The 21,258-nt window shown below is 37.6% G+C and overlaps 2 protein-coding genes across 3 annotated transcripts; one reads left to right on the top strand and one right to left on the bottom strand.

Moving 5' to 3' along the window:
- The first annotated feature begins 12,169 nt into the window (after positions 1-12,169).
- Positions 12,170-16,955, top strand: LOC145108106 (putative sulfate transporter 3.4). The gene is made up of 10 exons (XM_079045102.1): positions 12,170-12,601; positions 14,067-14,115; positions 14,206-14,413; positions 14,894-15,065; positions 15,166-15,231; positions 15,312-15,425; positions 15,505-15,621; positions 15,710-16,123; positions 16,210-16,486; positions 16,565-16,955. The coding sequence occupies exons 1-10, from the start codon at positions 12,239-12,241 to the stop codon at positions 16,777-16,779; spliced, it is 1,995 nt and encodes a 664-aa protein (XP_078901228.1). The 5' UTR covers positions 12,170-12,238; the 3' UTR covers positions 16,780-16,955.
- Positions 16,956-16,997: 42 nt separating this feature from the next.
- On the bottom strand, positions 16,998-20,839 carry LOC145108107 (structural molecules protein). 2 transcript variants are annotated; one of them, XM_079045104.1, is made up of 3 exons: positions 20,216-20,835; positions 19,503-19,729; positions 16,998-17,276 (listed from the first exon to the last, which is right to left on the bottom strand). In XM_079045104.1, the coding sequence occupies exons 1-3, from the start codon at positions 20,437-20,439 to the stop codon at positions 17,269-17,271; spliced, it is 459 nt and encodes a 152-aa protein (XP_078901230.1). In that variant the 5' UTR covers positions 20,440-20,835; the 3' UTR covers positions 16,998-17,268. The 2 variants fall into 2 exon arrangements, with proteins under 2 accessions (XP_078901230.1, XP_078901229.1); XM_079045103.1 differs by lacking the exon at positions 16,998-17,276 and adding an exon at positions 17,889-18,204 and having other exon boundaries at positions 20,216-20,839.
- Between the last annotated feature and the right edge of the window lie 419 nt (positions 20,840-21,258).

Raw genomic sequence — 21,258 nt, 5'->3', positions numbered from 1 at the left:
ACAGAACGGCATAGTTGAAAGGCAAAACCGCTCTTTGTGTGAAGCAGCCCGAACCATGCTCAGCTTCGCCTCCTTACCTGTGTACTTCTGGGCTGATGCAATTGCTGTTGCCTGCGATACCCATAACCGAACCTTCCTCAACAAGAGATTTTCCATCACTCCATACAAAATCTTGAATAATCGCAAGCCAAATGTCAAGTTCTTCCATGTGTTCGGTTCAAGGTGCTTTATTTTCAACTCCAAAGAGAACCGAAACAAGTTCGATGTAAAGGCAGATGAAGGGATTTTTCTTGGTTACTCGCTAACTTCAAAGGCATATAGGGTTCTGAATAAACGTTCAAAGAAAATTGAAGAAACCTACTATGTTACCTTTGATGATGATTATGTGAAGAAACTTCAATCAAGCAAAGGAGCAACGGAGGAAATCTTTCCAAAATCAAGTCAAGTCTCGGTTCTAATTTCCAATCTATTTGAAGAATACATGTTGCTCTTTGATGAACCAGAGAGACCAATTCATTCTGAGACAAAGGCAGCTGACAACAAAATCGACAACTTGAAGAAAATTATCGATGAAGCAGCAAAAGAAATTGAAAGCGAACATCAAGGACCAGCCAAACAGCCAGGTCCAAGCGAACCTCGAGAGCAAGGCGAACCCCAAAGCTCAAGCGAACCTACTCATAGATGTTCTACATTCCTGGGGGAGAGTTCATCTACACCAAGGCGACCTGACTTACCATTCCAGGGGGAGAACCCATCTCCAACAATGACCCATGAAAGTCCAATCGAGGGGGAGAATTCTAAACTGGATGTTGAGTTTGTTTCGTCATTCGAGGGGGAGAAAAACAATACAAATGACGAAGATTCTCAATCAGAATTCGAAGAAGAAATAAATGCTGAATTGGATCCTGCCTATGATCCAAACTACCCTCCTCTCACAAAATGGACAAGAGATCATCCAAAAACTCAAGTAATCAGCGAATCATCTGAGGGAGTTCTTACTCGGTCTCAAATAAAAGCGAAGCAAACTGCTCTGTTCTCTCAAGTAGAATTTTGCATGTTTAATTCGTTCGTCTCGAAAATAGAACCAAAAACGGTTAATATTGCACTCGATCACTCCGATTGGGTACAGGCAATGCAAGAAGAACTCCAGGAGTTTGAGCGAAATCGAGTTTGGAGATTAATTCCCACACCAAAGGATGCATCTGTAGTTGGCTTAAAATGGGTTTTTAGAAACAAAATGGACAAAGAAGGGAATGTGATTCGTAATAAAGAAAGGTTAGTTGTGAAGGGATATTGTCAGGAAGACGGTATAGACTATGAAGAAACCTTCGCTCCTGTAGCAAGGTTAGAATCAATGTGAATCTTTATGGCATATGCTGCACACAAAAACTTTGAAGTATTTCAAATGGATGTCAAGTGTGCCTTCCTGAATGGAGAACTAGAGGAGACTGTATATGTTGAGCAACCACCGGGTTTCGTGAACGAAAGGTATCCTGATCATTGCTATATTATGGATAAAGCCGTCTATGGTTTGAAGCAAGCTCCTAGAGCCTGGTATGAAACCCTTACTCGATTTCTAAAAATGTCCAAGTTTAAACAAGGTTCGGTTGACCCAACCTTCTTTCGCAGGAAAGAGGGTGACCACTTAATGATCGTCCAAATTTACGTCGATGACATCATCTTCGGTTCCACGAATCCCAGCCTAACAGCTGAATTCAGGAAGTTGATGGAGACTAAGTTTGAGATGAGCTCAATGGGTCCAATTAACTTTTTCCTTGGCTTGAATATTAGACAGGGACCCGAAGGCATATTTATCAATCAGGAGGCTTACACGAAGACCCTACTGGCTAAGTTTGGCATGATGGGAGATTCCAAAGTAAAGGTTCATATGGCATTTGGAATGAAGTTAACACCATCTCTGGAGAAACCGGCTGCTGATATGACTCTCTATCGTCAAATGATAAGGTCTTTAATGTATATAACAGCTAGTAGACCGGATATAATGTTTTCGGTTTGTTATTGTGCCAGGTTCCAAGCTAATCCACGCGAACCTCATATGGTGGCTGTTAAGAACATCTTCAGATATTTGAAGCGAACCTCATCTCTTGGTCTGTGGTATCCTGCTAAATCAGGATTTTTTGTTCAAGCATTCTCTGATGCTGATCTTGGAGGATGTGGTTTGGACCGAAAGAGCACTACAGGCGGATGTCAATTCCTCGATGGTAAACTCGTCAGCCGGTAGTCCAAGAAACAAACATGTGTTTCACTCTCTACAGCTGAAGCTGAATATATTGTTGCAGCATCTTGCACTTCCCACGTCATTTGGATCCAAAGCCAATTAAGAGATTATGGGCTGAATATGAAGAAGATTCCTCTTTATTGCGATTCATAAAGTGCTATTCGGATATGTCACAATCCAGTGCAACACTCCAAAACGAAACATATAGCACTGAGATACCACTTCATCAAAGATCACGTTGAAGATGGTAATGTGGAAATCCACTTTGTTAGATCTGCTGATCAACTAGCTGACATCTTCACGAAAGCCTTACCTGAAGTAAGTTTTAATAAAATCCTCCAAGGCTTACGAATGATGGAAGCTGAATCTGTACCGAAACTACTTTCGCCTCATTAAAATTGACCAAGCGAAATAGAGCGAACGCTCGGTCTATTTCGGCTCCGGATTTTTCGGGAACCGAAATGAACCGAACGCTCGGTCCATTTCGCTTCATTACTTTTAGGTGAAGTTTCGGTTGTATACTTTGTACACTATGTATATCTTTTCTTAATTCATTTCTTCTCATAAAATTCAAAAATATTTTCCTTTCTGTTTTTATTTCTTTTTCAGAAAATTCACAAAACTCAAAAATATTTTTCTTTCTGTTTTTATTTCTTTTTCAGAAAATTCATAAAATCCAAAAATATTTTTTTGTTGTTCTTGTTGCTTTTTATAAAAATCAGAAATACCAAAAATATCACTGAAAGGTATCATGGATCATTCAAATGATGGAGCTGGGACAGGTATAACACTCTTTATCTATGTACTAGCTAAGTGTCCCTTAGAAGCATGCTACTGCATGTCGACCGAAGCCTCCAAGACTTTAAGTGAAGCCTTACTGATTCGATATATACAAATCGTTTCTTCCCAATTAGGCTGATAAACTCACTCAAGTCATGAGCTACCTTACTCTTCTCACATTGAGTTAAGAGTTATCTGCATGGTCTGTCTTTAATAACAAAGTTACTTTCGGTTCTTTAACCACCTATTCTTATTTCTCCATCTCATTTTGGTTCATAATCGTAACCCTTGAGACTCTCAGAATTTACCACTGAGGTTTATGGTTACACAACATCTGTGTTGATGATCTTAGCTTCGTTTCACCACGTGCTAAGTGAAACCCAAAATCCAACACCTACAATGAATTGACGGTGAACAATCAAAAGTTCTAGCTTTCACCGACGTATTAACAAAACTACTATTAGTTATTGGTACCAAGAAATCTCTTTTTAATTTTTGTGCAATCTTTATGAAATTGTCTGACACCAAGGCTTTTCTTCCCATAAGATCCTATTTATTTTTGTTTTTGAGATTTCTACAAAACTCACCAAGTCACTAAAAATGATCAAACCTACTTGTTTAATAGGCTACACTGGTCTCATAAGTACTTCATCCAACTTTCGGTCTTATGTCAAGTACTGAAGTTCGGTTGAAGCTAAGCCACCCCTTATAGCTTAAATTTGAAAAGATGCCTTTCAATGTTTCTTAATAAACATTTGATCGTATTTCCACGGGAAACCACACAGACACTTCTAAGTCTCTCTTGACTTTGAAGGAAGCGATTCGTGCGCGGGATCCATAGTTTCGTGTCTAAATAGACATCACTTAAATCCCACAAATATTTTGCTTTATTTCTTTTCTATTGGCACACTCTTGCACAAAGATCTTTATGATTTTCCCGATTCTTGTTCATAGTTCTAATGGCAATTTTTCAGATTTGATGCTTCGGTTGTAAATGCTATGGTGGTACACTATGTTGGGAGCGAAGGGTAATTTCATATGAAACGAAAGGATGACTCAACATTTCAACGGGAATTTGGATCGTTTCAAAATTCAAAGAGGAGATGAAAGGATAAGATTTTAAAGGCGCGTGAATTTGAATCGTTTTCTTTCTCACGCCGTCTGACACGCATGACACATTTTTCGGGGTAACAGTTGTCAAATCGCGCTTTTTCAAGCGATACGTCAGCGGATTGTACAATCATACCTCCGTATTTTTCTCTCTCATGGTAATCGTATAAAGAGATTTCTCAACTTCCTTTTACGCTCTTACCACTTACAAATCCTCTCCATTACTATACGGCGAATTCTCTCTCTACTGTTCATCTCTTTCTTCGTGGTTCAATAATGGCAGATTCCTCTTCTGTTCATGAACAAATTGCCCAGTCCTCTCTTCTCACTATTAAACCAAATCAAAACCTCATCATTGATCTCTCACCTTTCCAGTATGATCCCTATATGCTGCAAGTGGTTGAATGCCTCAAATATTCACCACTTGTAGTTGCCCTAACCAAGGTGGAGTATGTTCCTATGTCGCTACTTTCTCAGGTCTACTCAACTGCTGTCTACGATAAAGTTAAGGAGAGAATTTTCTTTGAGATCTTCAATTAAAAGACGTCGATTTCAAAATCTAGGTTTTGTCTGTTGCTAAGGATTGCTATCGACGATTCCATGATCAACCCTGATTCCATTACCACCACTCAACTCTTCACAATGTTCTATGATATGGGGTACACTGAGGTTCTCACCACTCTCACAAAGTTCAAGAAATCATTCCTTCCTCCTCAGTGGAATGGTCTTTTTACCCTCCTCTTCAAGGGTTTATCGGAGAGGGTTGCAGGTTCTGATGGAGCGAGCAAGGCGTTCATGACCCTTCTCTACGGTCTGTACCATGGGGTCAACATGGACTTTGGATCTATCTTATGGTCTCAACTGGTTCAAAGTATTAGTTCTACTTCACGCTACTCTGAAATCTCTTGTGCTAGGTTTTGGACTCTTGTTACTCAATGGGTGATGGAGAAGCTTCAAGTTCCAACAATGGCGGACTCACTGATGTCGTCTATTGCTACTTTCCACACGAAGAAGATAATTGTTTCTGATCCATCGAAGTTTATATTTATTGGTTCGGTTCTGGAATCCATGTACAAGTGTGTTTCTAGTGAAAGCAAAGTGATAGCTGAGTACAAGAAGCTGCCTCCTACAGGACCAAGGCAGCTTACACCCGAAATGCAAAGCTCGCTAGACGCAGCAGATAAACCAGCAAAAAGAGGGAAGAAGCTTGAAAGAAAAGGGGAGAAGGAAGGTCAATCCTCTAAAGTTTCAACTCCCAAGAAGCAAAAGTCTGAACAAGCAGCTCTCACTGCTCCAAAGAAACGCAAGACCAAGAAGAAGGCACACAAGCCGAAGGCACACAAGCCGAAGGCTCCTTCTTCAAGTGATTCTGACTACGTTCCATCTGACCCACAGCCCGAACCAGAGTCCAGTGATGATGACGTTTCTCAACACGCGAGTTCGCTTCGAGGTAATTCGCCTCCACCCTCACCAGCTCATGAAGGTAACTGAAACTCACCTCCTCCTTCTCCTACACAATCGGTTCCTATTACTATTGCTCCGTGCCCACCTCCCATCTCATCCTCAACTACAACCTCAATTCCAATACCCACCCCTTTATTCACTGAAGTTACCACAACTACTACTACTACAACCGAACCTCAACGTCATGTCAACGTATCTGATACGGGGGCACCTACTTTCGAATCTGAACCCCAATTACCTCAAAACCTCTATCCCCACCTCCCTCACACGAATCTGACACTGTTCTTGGAGGAGCATAAATGGAATTTGATTCTGTCTATTTTATCCCATATCGAGTACAGAGCGATGATGATGATGACGCTCCTGTCACGAAGAGGCATATAAAGGATCTGAATAACAAGCTTGACCAATTGCTTTCTTCTTCCTCTTCTACTCCAAGTGAGGCATACTCTGAAGCTGCAATCAAGGCTCTGTTGGCAACCTTTGTAAAGGAGCATGACACTTCCATTTCTAATGCTGTCAAAGCTATAGATGCTTCTACTTCCTCATGCCAGAAAGCTTCTAGTGCAGTTGAAGAATCCACCAAATATTGCAAGCAAGCTACCGCAAACGTCGAAAAACTAATTTTTGATGCTCAAATTTTTCTTGATTCTCTTCAGGCTGCAGCTCAGAAGAATGCTCAAATGGTGAATGCTTCTGTTGATACTCTTACCAGCTCACTTCAAGCTGAAAAGAAGCACTTTGAGGAGACATGCCAAGCTCTCAAGACCGCCAACACCAAGCTTCAAACATTAGTTGATACCTGTCTTACTCAACTCGAAGCCGAACTAGCCGTGGAAAACAAGATAATGGATGAGCTGGATCGTCGAACTTCTCAGCTTAAAACTCAGAACTTAAACCTCAAGATGGCGAACAAGGAAATTGATTAACTTAATTCGGAACGAGCAGTCGTCAAAAGCTCTGTTGGTGATGTGCATTCCATTCTTTTACATCTTCTGGACGCACATGACTTGGTCCTTACTATCTCGGTTCGACGTCACTTAGCTGAGAAGTTGCGACCTGCTCTATACATTCTAAGCAGGATTGAAGGTGTTCCGGAGATCGTTGTCCCTCCGAAACAAGGGGGAGAGATTAGCCAGGATCAACCACAACAACCTCCAAAAAGCAAACCCATCACCCAACCAAAAGTCACTGCTGAACCGAAGGGTAATGAAGCTTCGGGCAGTATGAAGGACAAACGAAAGAAGAAAATTGGTGATGATGATGATGTTGAAATTGAAGATGTGGTTGAAACCGAACAAAAAGCTTCCAAAACCGAAAACCTCAAAATCAAGCCAAATGATCGAGAGCTTGAGGAAAAGCTTCGTAAAGCAAATGAAGAAGTTGAAAGGGAGAGGAAACAAAAAGAAGCGATCGATGCTTTAGAACGAAGGAAATCTATGTTCCCTCTGTGGACTATGGAAAAGATTATGAAGGAGGTAATTGAATCTCCAAGCACACATTGGCTCGAACCGGTCCTTTCATTCAATCTTGAGAATTCCAAGGATTCTCAATTTGATATGCCAATCACCCGAAAAGCGTTCATCTTTCATTGTTTTGAGCCAACAGTTGCCATCCCCTCTCCTGACCCAAATGTTGATCGAGACCTAATCGAATACTATCTTCCGTTCTCTCAACCGCAATACCTGACTTGGAGTAAACAGAAGATCACAACAGTCAAGGTGTTGAAACCCACTTCAGCAAGGAAGTTTATCAATGTCAAATTCAAAGTGACCTGAGGCTCAGACAGTTCGGTTCACATGATCTCCCTAGCTGATCTGCCAAATTTGAATCCTCATGACTGGATTCTCCTGAACAATATTTTGTTGACTAATCAACAAGAGTATGAGCCTATCATTGATCACATTAAGCGAATGCTCGTGTGCTATATTCTTGAAGTCGCAAAGATGGATCAGGAAATCGCCTCTGCCTTGAGAAGGAAGCCCACTATCAATCCATAGGAAAGGAAAGCGACATCAACGTGATGATGAAGGGAAAATCGACCCACAGTTTCATACAGTCATGTTCATCAGGGGTGAAGGTCAAAAATGCATGTTCGCTCTCGTTGACAAACACATGTTCTCCACTTCCTGCTTGGAGCATATTCTCGATATCATACACAGGTGCAATCAGAACAGTGAAGCCAATAAGAAGATGTTTTCAGATATGCTTCGGTGGTACATTAACTTTCGTAAAACTCTTCTTGCCATCATACCAAAGTTGTTCAAGACTGTGAAGAAAATCACTGTTACTCAACTGAAGTGATCTCTCGCCTCAATTGGCGCAAAGGGGAAGATTGTTGAGTCTATGGGTTGCACCATTAGGCTTTATTAGTTCGGTCCATATGTATTCACGGTTTGGGCCTGTCCAGCCGTGTTATGTTTTTAGGATTTAGTATATATAGTGCATGCATGCATTATATTCATAACGCTTCTTGAATATTTTCTTTGACAAGTATTGTAACCCTAGCACGCCTCTAAAGTAGAAGTTTTTCATCGAGCTCTTCTGAGGTGTTGCTGTTTTAATCATTCGACATCCGTTTGATTCATTGTGTGTTTGTTCTTTGGTTTGCTTTATGTTTTATTTGTTAAGAATCTTATCGATCTTAAAGAGTTTTCAACTCATCAATGCTAGTATTGACCGACCACCGTTTAAGATGTTGGACGGTCGGAGGTGTAGGACTCCTGTTTGCTGGGGTGAGGTAGGGCATCGAGTCATGAGGAGCACCAAGGTGGTGCTCAATACTACCGAGTTGATTCAACAGGTGCGCGACAGGCTGCGAGTCGTATAGAACCTTCAAAAAAGCTATGCTGACCAGCGCCGATCGGATCTCGAGTTTCAGGTGGGGGACTTTGTTTTGCTGAAAGTGTCGCCATGGAAGGGAGTCATCAGGTTTCGGAAGACGGGCAAGTTAGGGCCCTGATATATTGGCTCGTTCAGGATTTCTGTCCGGGTGGGCAATGTGGCTTATCGTTTGGATCTGTCGGACGATTTTAGCCAGATACACAACACCTTCCATGTGTCTCAGCTTCAGAAGTGTGTCACAGACGAGGCCGCGATTTTCTCTTTGGACGACATTCAGGTGGATGAGAGCCTGAACAACATTGAGAGGCCGTTGCGGTTCTGGATAGGAAGACTAAGGTCCTTCGTAACAAGGAAGTGAAGCTAGTGAAGGTGCAATGGCAGCACCGAAGAGGCTCCGAATGGACATGGGAGCCGAAAGACGAGATGCAAGACCACTACCCGGATTTTTTTGCATCAGCAGACTTCGAGGACGGAGTCTAGTTCAAGTGGGGGAGATTTGTAACGCTTGTTTCAGGTATCATTTATTTCTCTAACATTTAGAGTTTTGGACTGGGACTCGACGAGTTGGGGCGCTCCAACTCGTCGAGTAGGGATCCTTATGGACGCGGGATGAAGGGTCTACTCGACGAGTTGGAAGGCCCCAACTCGACGAGTATACGCTGGAAAGTAAAACCCTAATTATCCGGGTTTTGAACCCTATATAAAGAACTTATGGCTTATTTGTGGCCTCCCTCATCGTCCTTACAGTCCAGAGAAACCCTAGTTCGAGCCTTATACCTTCTTGAGTGTGTGTGTGAGAGCCTTGGAGAGTGATTTTGGGGTGATTGTGAAGGAACTTGGAGCTTGAAGAGGTTGGAGTAAAGGGGCAAGCAGTAGATCTGACATCTACTCTGTTTTGGCAACCATCTTGAGGTATAAAGTTGATGCTTTGACCTTTTATTGCTTAGATCTCCTCTTATGAAACTATATGGTCACTTTTGGTGCAAAATGGAGTCATTCTCGGATTTGAACTTGTCATGAGAATAGGATTTCAGATCTGGACTCCCCTAGGCCTCCATTGACATAGAGTTGCCCACTTTATCTAGTCTTGACACTCCTCCATGCCCTAAACCTTTTATTAAACCTAGTTTTAGTGTTTTAGCCTCTTGAGGCCTTGCATGCACGTAAAGTCAACTTTACGTGGTATTTCGGTCCTAAGGGACTGGATCTGTAGTTTAGGGCTTTATATTCAACTGGAAGGGTTGAATACGTTAAGACATGAAAAACTCGACGAGTTGCCCTGACAACTCGACGAGTTGGGCAGGGTTTTCCCCGCCTCCTGGATACAGAGCAAACTCGGCGAGTTGATAAGATAACTCGGCGAGTTGGCTAGGGTTTTTTTCCCGGTTTGCTGAACACTGAAGGAACTCGACGAGTTGCTAGATGCACTCGACGAGTTGGGTCAACATGGACAGTTGACCTTCACTGTTGACCTTAACTTTGACCATGGTTGACCAAGATTGACCTTAAGGGTATCCTTGGTATTTCGGGACTTTGATAAAGTTAGTCACATGGTGTTTGTAGGCAGTTGAGTTGGAGCTGTGGATTGGGTTTGACTTTTACCGGTTCAGCACTTCTTGAGAGGTGAGTCTCCTCACCATACCAATGGGTCTAAGGCACCAAGGCCGGCCCATTCAGTTATTTGTAGTGTTATTTTAGGTTCATTACTGATATATCTGGTATGCATGTATTTGTGAATGTGCTAGTACTTTGTTGAGTAGATATGTGAAGACCCCGGGGGGAGCCCGTGGCAGTTGCATACAAAAGCATGTGGGGGAGCCCATGGCTTTCCAGGTAAAGACCATGAGGGGGAGCCCATGGCAGGTAGATAAGACCATGTGGGGGAGCCAATGTCACATAGGTCTAAGACCGTGGGGGAGCCCAAAGCATCTTAGAGTAAGACCCTGGAGGGAGTCCACGGCATCCCTATATGTTTACATATGTGTTATGTAGTCTGATAGTTATTTCTATGATATATGGTATGCTATTTGACCTTGTGTTATTTACATGGAAGACCCCAGGGGAGCCCGTGGCAGTCAGATATCAGACCATGAGGGGGAGCCCATGGCTTCCAGGTAAAGACCATGAGGGGGAGCCCATGGCATGTAGGTATAAGACCCTAGGGGGAGCCCACGACATCCATGTATGTTTATATGCATGGCTTATGTGGTTTATGTAGCTTCTATAGCTAATATGGATTATGTGATTATGTGGATTGTGTGGGGTATGCTCTGGAGAACTCACTAAGCATTAGCTTACAGTTTGTTGATTGTTTCAGGTACTTCAGAGCCTAAGGGAAAGGGCACGATTTGATGGCGCGGCATGCACTCTCCGGCATTTTAGATGGGGACAGTCTGATATTTTGAATAAAATGATGATGTTATGGATTTCGAAAACAATTTTCATTGAGATTTCATATTTTATGGGAACGTTTTGATTATTTAAAAATGAAAAAAAATTATTTGGAAATTTGGGTTGTTACATGTACATGTTGACCGGAAGTAGCTGCATCATGTGACATACATAATGCAAAACCACCTCTCCTAACACCCAATTTGTTTCTATTTGAAGCAGACTTAGAACCGGAGCTGATAGTAATAGTAGAGTAAGAAATCGTCGGAGATTCACATCGAGATATTAGGATGCAATTTTGCCATATTCTGAGGTTGATGTGGGGTATAAGGCTTAAGGGCAAATTCAACCTTTTACATCTTTGTTAGAAAAGGTTTAACGGAGCCTAACTGAGACAAGGACTTGATTGTTACCCAAACCTACCATAAGGACTAATGGTGTTTAAATGGAAATAGAAAGATTAAAAGTGTTAAAAATGGATAACCACACGGACCAAGACTATAGGTGTGTTTGACATGGAGTGTTTGGGAGCTTCTAACGTTTAACAAAACGTTCTGTTTTGAACAAAAAAATATTGTTTGATATTACAAGCTTTTAACGTGTAGTTTATACAAACGTTCCAAATCTAAAAGCTATTTCACATAGCTTTTAACAAAACATTCTTAGCTACTAGCTAGTTTTGTCAAACACGTCTTATAACTTATTTTATTTGTTATAATAAATATGTCAGCTTTCTTAAATTACACAAATAATCTTACATACCAACTTTTTATATCATTGTATTCAGTCAAAAATTTAGGATTAATAAGTCTACGGTAATGCAACGTGGCACACCATTAGTTACTGTTATAAAGAAAAAACTAAGAATAAGCTCAAAAAATCCATTACCAGCGCAAAAGTGTAAAAAAAATCAACTTTTTTTCGGTTCTTTGGTCGGTGTCTTTTGCTTTCCTTTTCTCTATCAACACGATTTATATTTAACACTTTCTCATAAACCAAACCAAGTATCATCCCCACATCTTAACATGAAGAGAAACAATGTCTGATTAGGGATATAGATAGGAATTTCGTGCAATTATAATATAAAAAGTATTTATACAAAAATGATTAGATTAACACTATTATTTTTCGATTATATATGAAATGAAACTTTGCTCTTTTTAAACGTTTATTGAGGGTGTAAAAAGAGCTAAATTGAATAAGCGTGTGTGCCAAGTGTACAGTATCAGAACGAGCAATGAGCGTAACCTGGATTTCCCAAAATACCCCTGAGTGACATGACATTTTTCCAATTCTACCCCTGCTTTACTACATCCCTATTTAAACCCGAAACCCCCTTCGGTTCACAATTACCACCAACTGCACTCTCTCTCCCTCCCACCACCTTCTCGCATACGCAGTCACAAGCACATGGGCCTCAATTCGAACCGAGTCGATCACTATTCGGGTTCGGGTCATGCAAATCAAGGGCTCACATCAACTGCTCCGGCGACGATAACAGTTCCCGGAGAAACAATGATGTCGCTGGAATTGCACAATGTTTGTTTGCCGCCACAAAAAACCACCTTACAGAAACTCAGGCATCGGTTATCGGAGGTCTTCTTCCCCGATGATCCACTCCATGGATTCAAAAACCAATCGCGTTTTCGAAAACTGATTCTCGCTCTTCAATACTTCTTTCCGATCTTCGAATGGGCGCCGAATTACAATCTTACACTCCTCCGTTCCGACGTAGTTTCCGGTCTTACCATTGCTAGCCTCGCGATTCCTCAGGTATCACTTCATCTTCATCACCTTCATTAATTACTCTCTCACACACACCGTTACATACGAAGTGTGTGTGGGAGAAAAGAATTGCAGTCGGTAGTCGCATTAAATGAGTTTTTCTGATTCTGAAATCGTGAGTGCGGTTTTTCTGGTGATATGTTTGTAATTTGTTTGGGTTGCTCATAAATTGGTTGCGTGTGTCAACTTTTTTGTATTGTTCGTTCGGTTCATCATGCATGGGTTTGTACTTTGTGCTTTACTGGTGGTACTTCAAACAGTAGTGTCATTTTTGTTCAAATTTTCAGGTTTATGGTGTAATTAATTATAAAACCAATTTCATTTTATAATCAATTTATATCCATATTTTCATCAACAATTTTCGTTATTTGTATAATTAATATATAGTAATTTGTTTCAGTTTATAAGGTAAACTTTCAATTGCAAAGATTACACGTTGTTAATGCTTATTCTACTTCCTTCTTAGAAACCAGTTTTTTTTTAATGTTTATATATTTTAAAAATACATTAATTTATTTAATTACTACCAGAAGCAGGATTTTTTTTTAAAGTTCATTTACTCAAACTTAAAATGTTTAAAACGCCAAATTTGTGTTTTGTTTTTATTTTTAATTTTTTTATATTTCGATGGTTTACTTTGTAGTTTTCTAGACATGCAATAAAAGTGTATTTATTGATTGGAATAATTACAAAGACAATGTAGCGTAGAATTAATTTTATTTATTTTTAATTATAAAATAATTATGTAAGCAATTAATCTCACCTATTACCATATCTTGACTTAGATTTTGACCTTATCCTTTTAAAAGTATTTTGTTTAAAAATATATCTATTTTGTTTGAAATAATTGCGTATACGAATTAATTAGATGATTGTGTGATTAATTTTAAACCTTAGTTGGATCAATATTAGTTGTTATCACTTGATGTAGAATATATGCTTTCAAATCCAAAAAAAAAATTATGTTATCATCTTTACTTTCCTTTCAATCCATCTTCTTCAAAAATAAGCATGAAATTTGGTACACCAAATTCTATTCCATTAATTTCACTTTAATTTAGATTATTTGTGGTTCTAAATCAACTAATTCTTTTTTAGAAAATAAAGTGACTTATATAAAATTCATCTATTATGCTTACTAGGAATTCTTCTAGTAAAGTAAAGGTGTTTAGTTCTTTTCATATGAACAAGCTAAGAACATGATAAATGTTTTACACATCAACTAAAAAAAACAACAATTTAAGATATATCAAACTAATTTAGTTGTATAAGTCAAAATCAAAAACTATAATTACATCTCGAATTCAGGAATAGATCTTCTATTTAGAAGTTTCTGTTATGATATGTCACATCACATGGAAACCATAAAAACGAAAATATAAATATGGTCATATCATATGGCCCACAAGGTATTTGTGTTGTTTCTTATTATTTTTTTTAATATAATTTTCAGGGGATTAGCTATGCGAAGCTTGCGAACTTGCCTCCAATAATCGGGCTATGTGAGTTTCTATCTATTTTTGTTATCTTCGTAACACAAAATATTTTGTGATTTGATGTAAAAATGACATATTTTTCGTAAAAATGAACAGACTCGAGCTTTGTGCCACCATTGATCTACTCTGTGCTTGGGAGTTCAAAGCATCTAGCAGTGGGGCCAGTGTCAATAGCGTCACTTGTCATGGGAACAATGTTAAACGAAGCAGTTCCATACAACAAAGATCCAGTTCTCTACCTTAAGTTGGCTTTCACTGCTACTTTCTTTGCTGGCGTCTTTCAAGCAACTTTAGGTCTTCTCAGGTACTTTGAACTCAATCATGAAATTTGACATCAATGTGTGGTTGAAAAAAAAAAAAAAAAAAAAAAAAAAAAAAAAAAAACTAGTGGTAAAGATTGGTTACTTAATGATGAAAATAAGATTTTTGAACTTTTATGTAGTGGGCACAAAAAAGGGAATATACTTTGTGAACTATCAAAAGTGGGACCATTTTACAAAAAGGGTTTGTTATACAAATGTTTTATGGTTGTGTGCACTTTTGACTTTCATTTTTTCAATATAAATTCATTAGTGGGAAATAATTCAAACAGTGAAAACATTCCTTTCAATTTCATAATCACTTATTGGGACCACTCCAAGATCTAGCGTCCCGACATTTTCTCATATTGTTCAAAAGATAGATTTTTAAGTAAATTCCATTTAATTTCTTTAACAACTGTCGGGTTTAAAAAAAAAGTTACTTTTTAAATTTTACTTTATTAAGAATTTGATGATTTTTACAGGTTAGGGTTTGTTATCGATTTCTTATCGAAAGCGACCCTTGTTGGTTTCATGGCTGGGGCAGCTGTTATTGTATCTTTACAACAACTAAAAGGGCTGCTTGGGATTGTTCATTTCACTACCAAAATGCAAATAATTCCCGTTTTAACCTCTGTCATTCAACACAGAAATGAAGTATGTAACATTTTATTTGTTATGATTAAAATGGTTTTATCGAATTCTAATTTACATATAAAAATTATTAACGTTATTATTTCTTTATATACTTGTGCAGTGGTCTTGGCAAACCATTGTGATGGGGTTTTGCTTCTTGGGGTTTTTACTTGCCACGAGACATATTGTGAGTACAACTACAAGTTTTTACTTTTTTACTTTTTTACAATATATATAGTACAAGTGGCTAATGCATGACGAATGTAGGGATTACGAAAACCGAAGCTGTTCTGGATATCAGCCGCAGCACCATTGGCGTCGGTGATTCTGTCGACTCTTTTGGTCACTCTATTCAGATCAAAACTACATGGGATTGCAACTGTAAGGATCATTATCCATTACTTTTAACTATTTTTCATATCAATACACAGAATTAAACATTTAAACTTTTTTTTAATAGATCGGTCACTTGGAAAAGGGATTAAATCCGCCATCATCAAACATGCTGTATTTTCACGGCGAGTTTCTCGGTGTCGCCATCAAGACAGGGATCATCACCGGAATACTATCTCTAACAGTAAGTTTCAGTTTGATGCATTATCAGGTTGTACTGTACAACTCTTGAAAAAAAATACAATACTCTAACTGGAAACTTAAATTAACAGGAAGGAATTGCGGTGGGAAGAACATTTGCCTCTTTGAATGACTACCAGGTGGATGGAAATAAGGAGATGCTCGCCATTGGGGTGATGAACATGGCTGGTTCTTGCACATCTTGCTATGTCACCACGGGCTCGTTTTCCCGATCTGCTGTGAACGCGAACGCGGGGGCTAAATCTGTAGTCTCCAACATCATCATGGCATCAACCGTTCTGATTACTCTCTTGTTCTTGATGCCTCTCTTTCACTACACACCGAATTTAATACTCGCTGCAATCATTATAACCGCTGTGATTGGGCTCATGGACTACCAAAGCACAATCCGACTATGGAAAGTGGACAAACTAGATTTCGTGGCTTGTTTGTGTTCCTTCTTTGGTGTGCTCTTCATTTCGGTTCCAATTGGTCTTGCAATTGCGGTAATCTTTCTTTCTTTCTTTTTTTTTTCTTTCTTTCGATTGTGTAATAATTAATAGTTGACGAAATTTTTGTTTGTTTTGTGTAGGTTGGGGTTTCGGTGTTTAAGATTTTGTTGCATGTGACAAGACCGAATACGGGTGTTTTGGGGAATATACCGGGGACTCAGATATACCAGAATGTGAATAGGTATAGAGAAGCAAGAAGGGTGCCTTGGTTTGTGATACTTGGTGTTGATTCGCCTATCTACTTTGCTAACTCGACTTATCTACAAGAACGAATTTTGAGGTGGATAAGAGAAGAAGATGAGTTGTTAGCAGCAAACAATGGTCCATCGTTGAAATGTGTTATTATCGATATGACTGGTATGCTTTTTTGTTAATACTTGATATTGGAAGCTGGCCTAAAACTAATTGTGTGTATGTGGGTTTTTGTTAATGCAGCTGTGACAGCGATTGATACGAGTGGTTTGGGAATGGTGAAGGAGTTGAAGAAGATGCTAGAGAAGCGATCGCTTCAGTTGGTTTTGGCAAATCCTGGAGGGAGTGTGATGGAGAAGCTACACCAATCAGAGATATTGGAGTCGTTTGGGTTGGAAGGGGTGTACCTGAGTGTTGATGAAGCTGTGGCAGATATATCATCAGCATGGAAAGCTTAAGCTTAAGAAGTTGGCATGGGGTTTCTTGTATTTTAGTTTGCAGGGTAGGAGTCAGGAGAAGAGACAGGGTACTACTACTTACTACTGCTTAATGCTAAAGTGGTATGTATGTATGTAAGAGTCACAAGCTATAAGCTGTTTTCGTATCAAAAAAATTATATTAGTCTTTTTGCTTATTTCCATAATCCATATAACTACCACAAGGAAGGAAATTCTAATTTTAATGGAAGTATAAAGAAAGAATTTATAAAAAGAAGCATGGGTTTTGCACACTGGATAAGAACAACTGAACAACATGCATCTATCAATTTATGAATGATAACATCTAAGGAAGGAAGGAATGAAGGCTGTCTCTATGACACCAGAATTATACATATATTGGTGTATGTTTTTTCGTCTAATTCTGATTCCAAACTTGTGACAAGGATTTTAGCATTCATCCCTTCTCCTGGACTTCATCATCAAAACCATGTTTTTCATCGGTCAAAGTCAAACACCTGCATCATCATAAACCGCCCAAACTAATTATTTATATAAAAAAAAAAAAGTTTAAATGAATTTTAAAAAATAGCAAGGGGCAAAGAATATGATCAAAAGTAGATGAGGCATGTTGATAAAAATAATCCGTCCATTCTAATCAGGATTTATTCTTCTTTAAGTAAACAATTACCTTTGCATCTTCCTTTTGCTTGATTATGCTTATGGCAAATTGGCAATGCAAATATCTGTCTATTTCTGTTTATGGGTTAATTAATTTTTTATTGGCAATTAGCATTTTATGGGGCCAATTTGGCAATCACCAGTCACGTGTTACACTGTCTTAACAACGGAACAAATTTCCACTACATATTTTATTTATTTACCTTTTCTTTTCTAGAAAAATATCTCTTAGAATCCCAATACTCATCAAACATCAGCATTCCTTACTATTTCTTAAAGCAGAAGACAAATACAATAGTGTGTGCACCAAGTATTTCAGTAGCATATATATTTAAGAAAAGAAATTAGTCATATTATTAATAGTCAAACCTTTTGTTCTACTAAACTGCATATTAAGCCAATTGATCCAAATCCCATGAAATGAAGCATTTAAAATTACAATGCCCAACTAACGAACCTCTTTACCATTATCTAAAGATTGCCAAAATGCAATGTTTTGAAAACCGAACCGGTCTGAAAAACCGGATGACGTCGTTTCTACATCATATATAATTTTAAAATTATAAAAATTCAAAAATTACAAAAAATCTCCAAATTTAAAATACAAAACTTTCAAACAACCAAAGTTTAGTTTTTCAACAACTAATATCAAAATACCATGAAAATAGTGTATCAAAAACCCAAAGTTGACAACATCTTAGTCTTCATTAAAGGAATCCAAATCAATGTCTAATAACACAGCCGGGTCATCATCTTCTTCATTTCCTTCAATATCAAATAGAAATTTAATCTTAACAAAACTTAAATTCAAATGGAAGGTTAATAATAACATTGCTAGACTTATGACTTCTAAGTTGTCAACTTTCAACTTACTTCGGTTAATTTTTTTAGATTAAAAATATATATATTTTTGGACAAAATAACGAAGTCAACAGCCAGAAACACTTTTAGGAGTGGCATCAATCAAAATGTGAAAACACCCTTATAAAATTTTTGAGCAAATGGAAATTTCCAAATACAATTCTCTTTATGATCGTTATTGAAGGCTATAAGGATATATCTTTGATACCTAGAGGTTATGAACCATTGGACCCATTGGTTGATTTATTGTCTTCTAAGCTTATTCTAACGTCACATAATCGTATCCCAACTCCCATGGAACCAAAAGGAGTAAGGGGGAAGAGAATAAAAAAACAATTATTATAAATTAAAAAATTAACCAGAAAATAACATCGAGAAGTAACATTTTAACAAATTATAAAGATAAGTAGATAACATTAAAAAATAATAATAATAATAATAATAATAATAATAATAATAATAAACAAAAACTGAAAAAGTTAGAAACAAATAAACCGTAGAAACAAATTGAAAAGATATTTAATTGAGTAATTAATTAAATTATAACTCATTAAAGCCCATTAAACTCATTCATTTCTTCTCTACTTCCTAAATCCTAATACACGGTGAATTCTCTTCCACATAAAATAGAATTAAATTTTGTTCTCTTCTTCTCTACGTCTCCCCATGAACACTCACCTCTCTTCTCCATTTCTACTTCTCCATTCTCTCTCTCTGAAACGCCTCAACCACCCCACCAATTAAAAAGATAACATCAAATGTATCAAGTTTAAGGTCAGAAAATTTTCGACTTCAAAAATCAGTGGTCAATGAAGAGCAATGTCGATGGAGAGATTTGGTTCGTTAAAAATCCCACTAAAAACGAGTCCCAGGTGCTTTTTTTATCTTTATTATATCTATATTTGTAATATTATTCTCGTATCTAGACAAACAATTTCATGGAAGCCATAAATACTTTCATATTCCAATACCAAAGATATAGATTCAGACTCAAATGCAGAACTTAAAGATTATAGCTAACATAGTAGCATACTAGCATAATGATATAAATAGATGAACATATTACATAGATCATGTGTAGTGAAATCAGACTTGGTGAATATATAAAAGATAGAAACACATAAGCTACTGAATGCAGGTTCAAAACAGAGCAAGAAAAATATTCTCATCAGTTTTATAAGTAAGCGGAGAAGTTCACTTACTTGATCGGAATCTTGAAATGGGAATTTCTCGCAATTCACGTTTTATACACAAATATTCTCCTAACAAAGCCATTAGTGCCAATCCAGTGCCATTGACAATCCACCATGTAATTGATGTAGGCCATCCTCCATATATGATGCATATGAATAGATGGATGATGTAAAGGGTGGCAGCAAAATCTAGGCACTTCTTTGCTCTCTCAATCAAATAAAGCAAGAAACCAGCCCTGTTTAAAATCAGAAACAAATCTTCAGAGAATTCATAATTTCACACCAGGTTTTCATGTGATAAAGGCAAGATGATGTATATGTATTATTGATAAAGTAATGGTAACTTTAATTTAGCTATACATTTATACTTATAGGAAACAAACTTGAGAAAGAAAGACATGACAATTAGACATTTTTCATTCCATGATCACAGCAAAGGTAAAAACCATGAGTTCAAAAGAATACAGCAAAAGACAGAATCCAGGGTACAATAAGCTTCATTTCCTTTGCCATACTGCATTGAATCATATTTTTTACTGAACACCTACAGCATGTCAAAATCCAAGAAGTATGCAGACAATATCTAACAGGTATGATTTTTATAGAATTTGTTCTAGAAAAATTAGAAATTACATTGCATTAAATACAATGTATGGGAAACTCCCTGAAATTAAAAGTAAGAATCAAATTAAGCACAAAAATTAGGAAATCATAACTCTCACCCGGCTACAGAACTGAGGATGAAAGAAGCGATGACACACCAGCCGGTAACTGTGGAGATGCTAATCGTAGCGTAATCAAAGAAATAAACAAGGCTCATCATCGAAACCCTAGTTCCAACAAGAATAGCCATGAAAAAGCCCAACGTGAGATAGTACAAGCACTGAATGCATACAATTTGAGCTACAATTAGCCATGGATCCCATACCACCGAACCATAGAACATGACTACCGATTCACTTCCACTCCAAACACCCAATTTTACAAACAAATCAAAGAAAAAACTATTCAGCTAATTTTCACAACATATGAAGGGCACGCCCGATTGAACCTTAATTATCGGCGCAATCACCAGATACAATCATCGCTGTTGGTTTAACAGATACTCAATTCACTAAAACCAACGAATCAAACGACAAGGAAGGGTTTACAAAACAAATTGGAATAGATTCGAGTGAGGTGTAAATCGGCTATGAGAAACGGAGCTAGATCTAAGATTATGATTTAGGAAAGCGAAATTTGAAGATTGATTATCAGACCAAACGATGAAAATCGAAGGAACCCTAAACTTAAATTTCAATAACAAAACATTAAAACATAGAATATACTTACTTTGGAATACATATGGGGTTCGGTCCGCAATCATATAATTAAGTATATAAAATGATATTTTTTCTTAAAAAACAATTCATAAAATTAAGTAAAATGATATTTTCCTTGAAACAAAACTGCAAAATTGGTATCTCTAGTATCCAAAAGATAATGATTTAAAATAATAATATATTTTTCGATTTGAATATTTTGTCACCGAGTTTTTTCGTTTATATTTATATCTTTAACTTGTTTAAATTGTACACATTTAGTCCTTATGAGCGACTACTTCAGATAAGTCGAAAAAAATAACTTAAAAGGTAATATTGTAACACCGAAAATTTCTAACAAATTTTTCATTTTTAAATTACAAAACTCTCAGAATACATTTCACAAAAAAATCTCATTTATTTAGTTTACAACTCGTAACTCCATAATTGTTTGATTAAAATCC

Source organism: Lactuca virosa, chromosome 4 (assembly GCF_052849685.1).
Source record: "Lactuca virosa cultivar CGN04683 chromosome 4, Lactuca_virosa_CGN04683_v6, whole genome shotgun sequence".
In the NCBI taxonomy this organism is placed as follows: Eukaryota; Viridiplantae; Streptophyta; class Magnoliopsida; order Asterales; family Asteraceae; genus Lactuca; species Lactuca virosa.
Note: the sequence above shows the minus strand (reverse complement) of the source record. Positions and strands in the feature narration are given on the sequence as shown.

What these genes read in the sequence shown, in the direction of transcription:
- LOC145108106 (XM_079045102.1), top strand. Translation starts at nt 12,239, where the DNA reads ATGGGCCTCAATTCGAACCGAGTCGATCACTATTCGGGTTCGGGTCAT. An exon ending in TCATTCAACACAGAAATGAA is followed by an intron (nt 15,066 to 15,165) that starts GTATGTAACATT and finishes ATACTTGTGCAG; the next exon opens with TGGTCTTGGCAAACCATTGT. An exon ending in TACTTGCCACGAGACATATT is followed by an intron (nt 15,232 to 15,311) that starts GTGAGTACAACT and finishes TGACGAATGTAG; the next exon opens with GGATTACGAAAACCGAAGCT.
- LOC145108107 (XM_079045103.1), bottom strand. Translation starts at nt 20,439, where the DNA reads ATGTTCTATGGTTCGGTGGTATGGGATCCATGGCTAATTGTAGCTCAA. An exon ending in ATCCTCAGTTCTGTAGCCGG is followed by an intron (nt 19,730 to 20,215) that starts GTGAGAGTTATG and finishes GATTTTAAACAG; the next exon opens with GGCTGGTTTCTTGCTTTATT. An exon ending in CATTTCAAGATTCCGATCAA is followed by an intron (nt 18,205 to 19,502) that starts GTAAGTGAACTT and finishes TTGATATTGAAG; the next exon opens with GAAATGAAGAAGATGATGAC.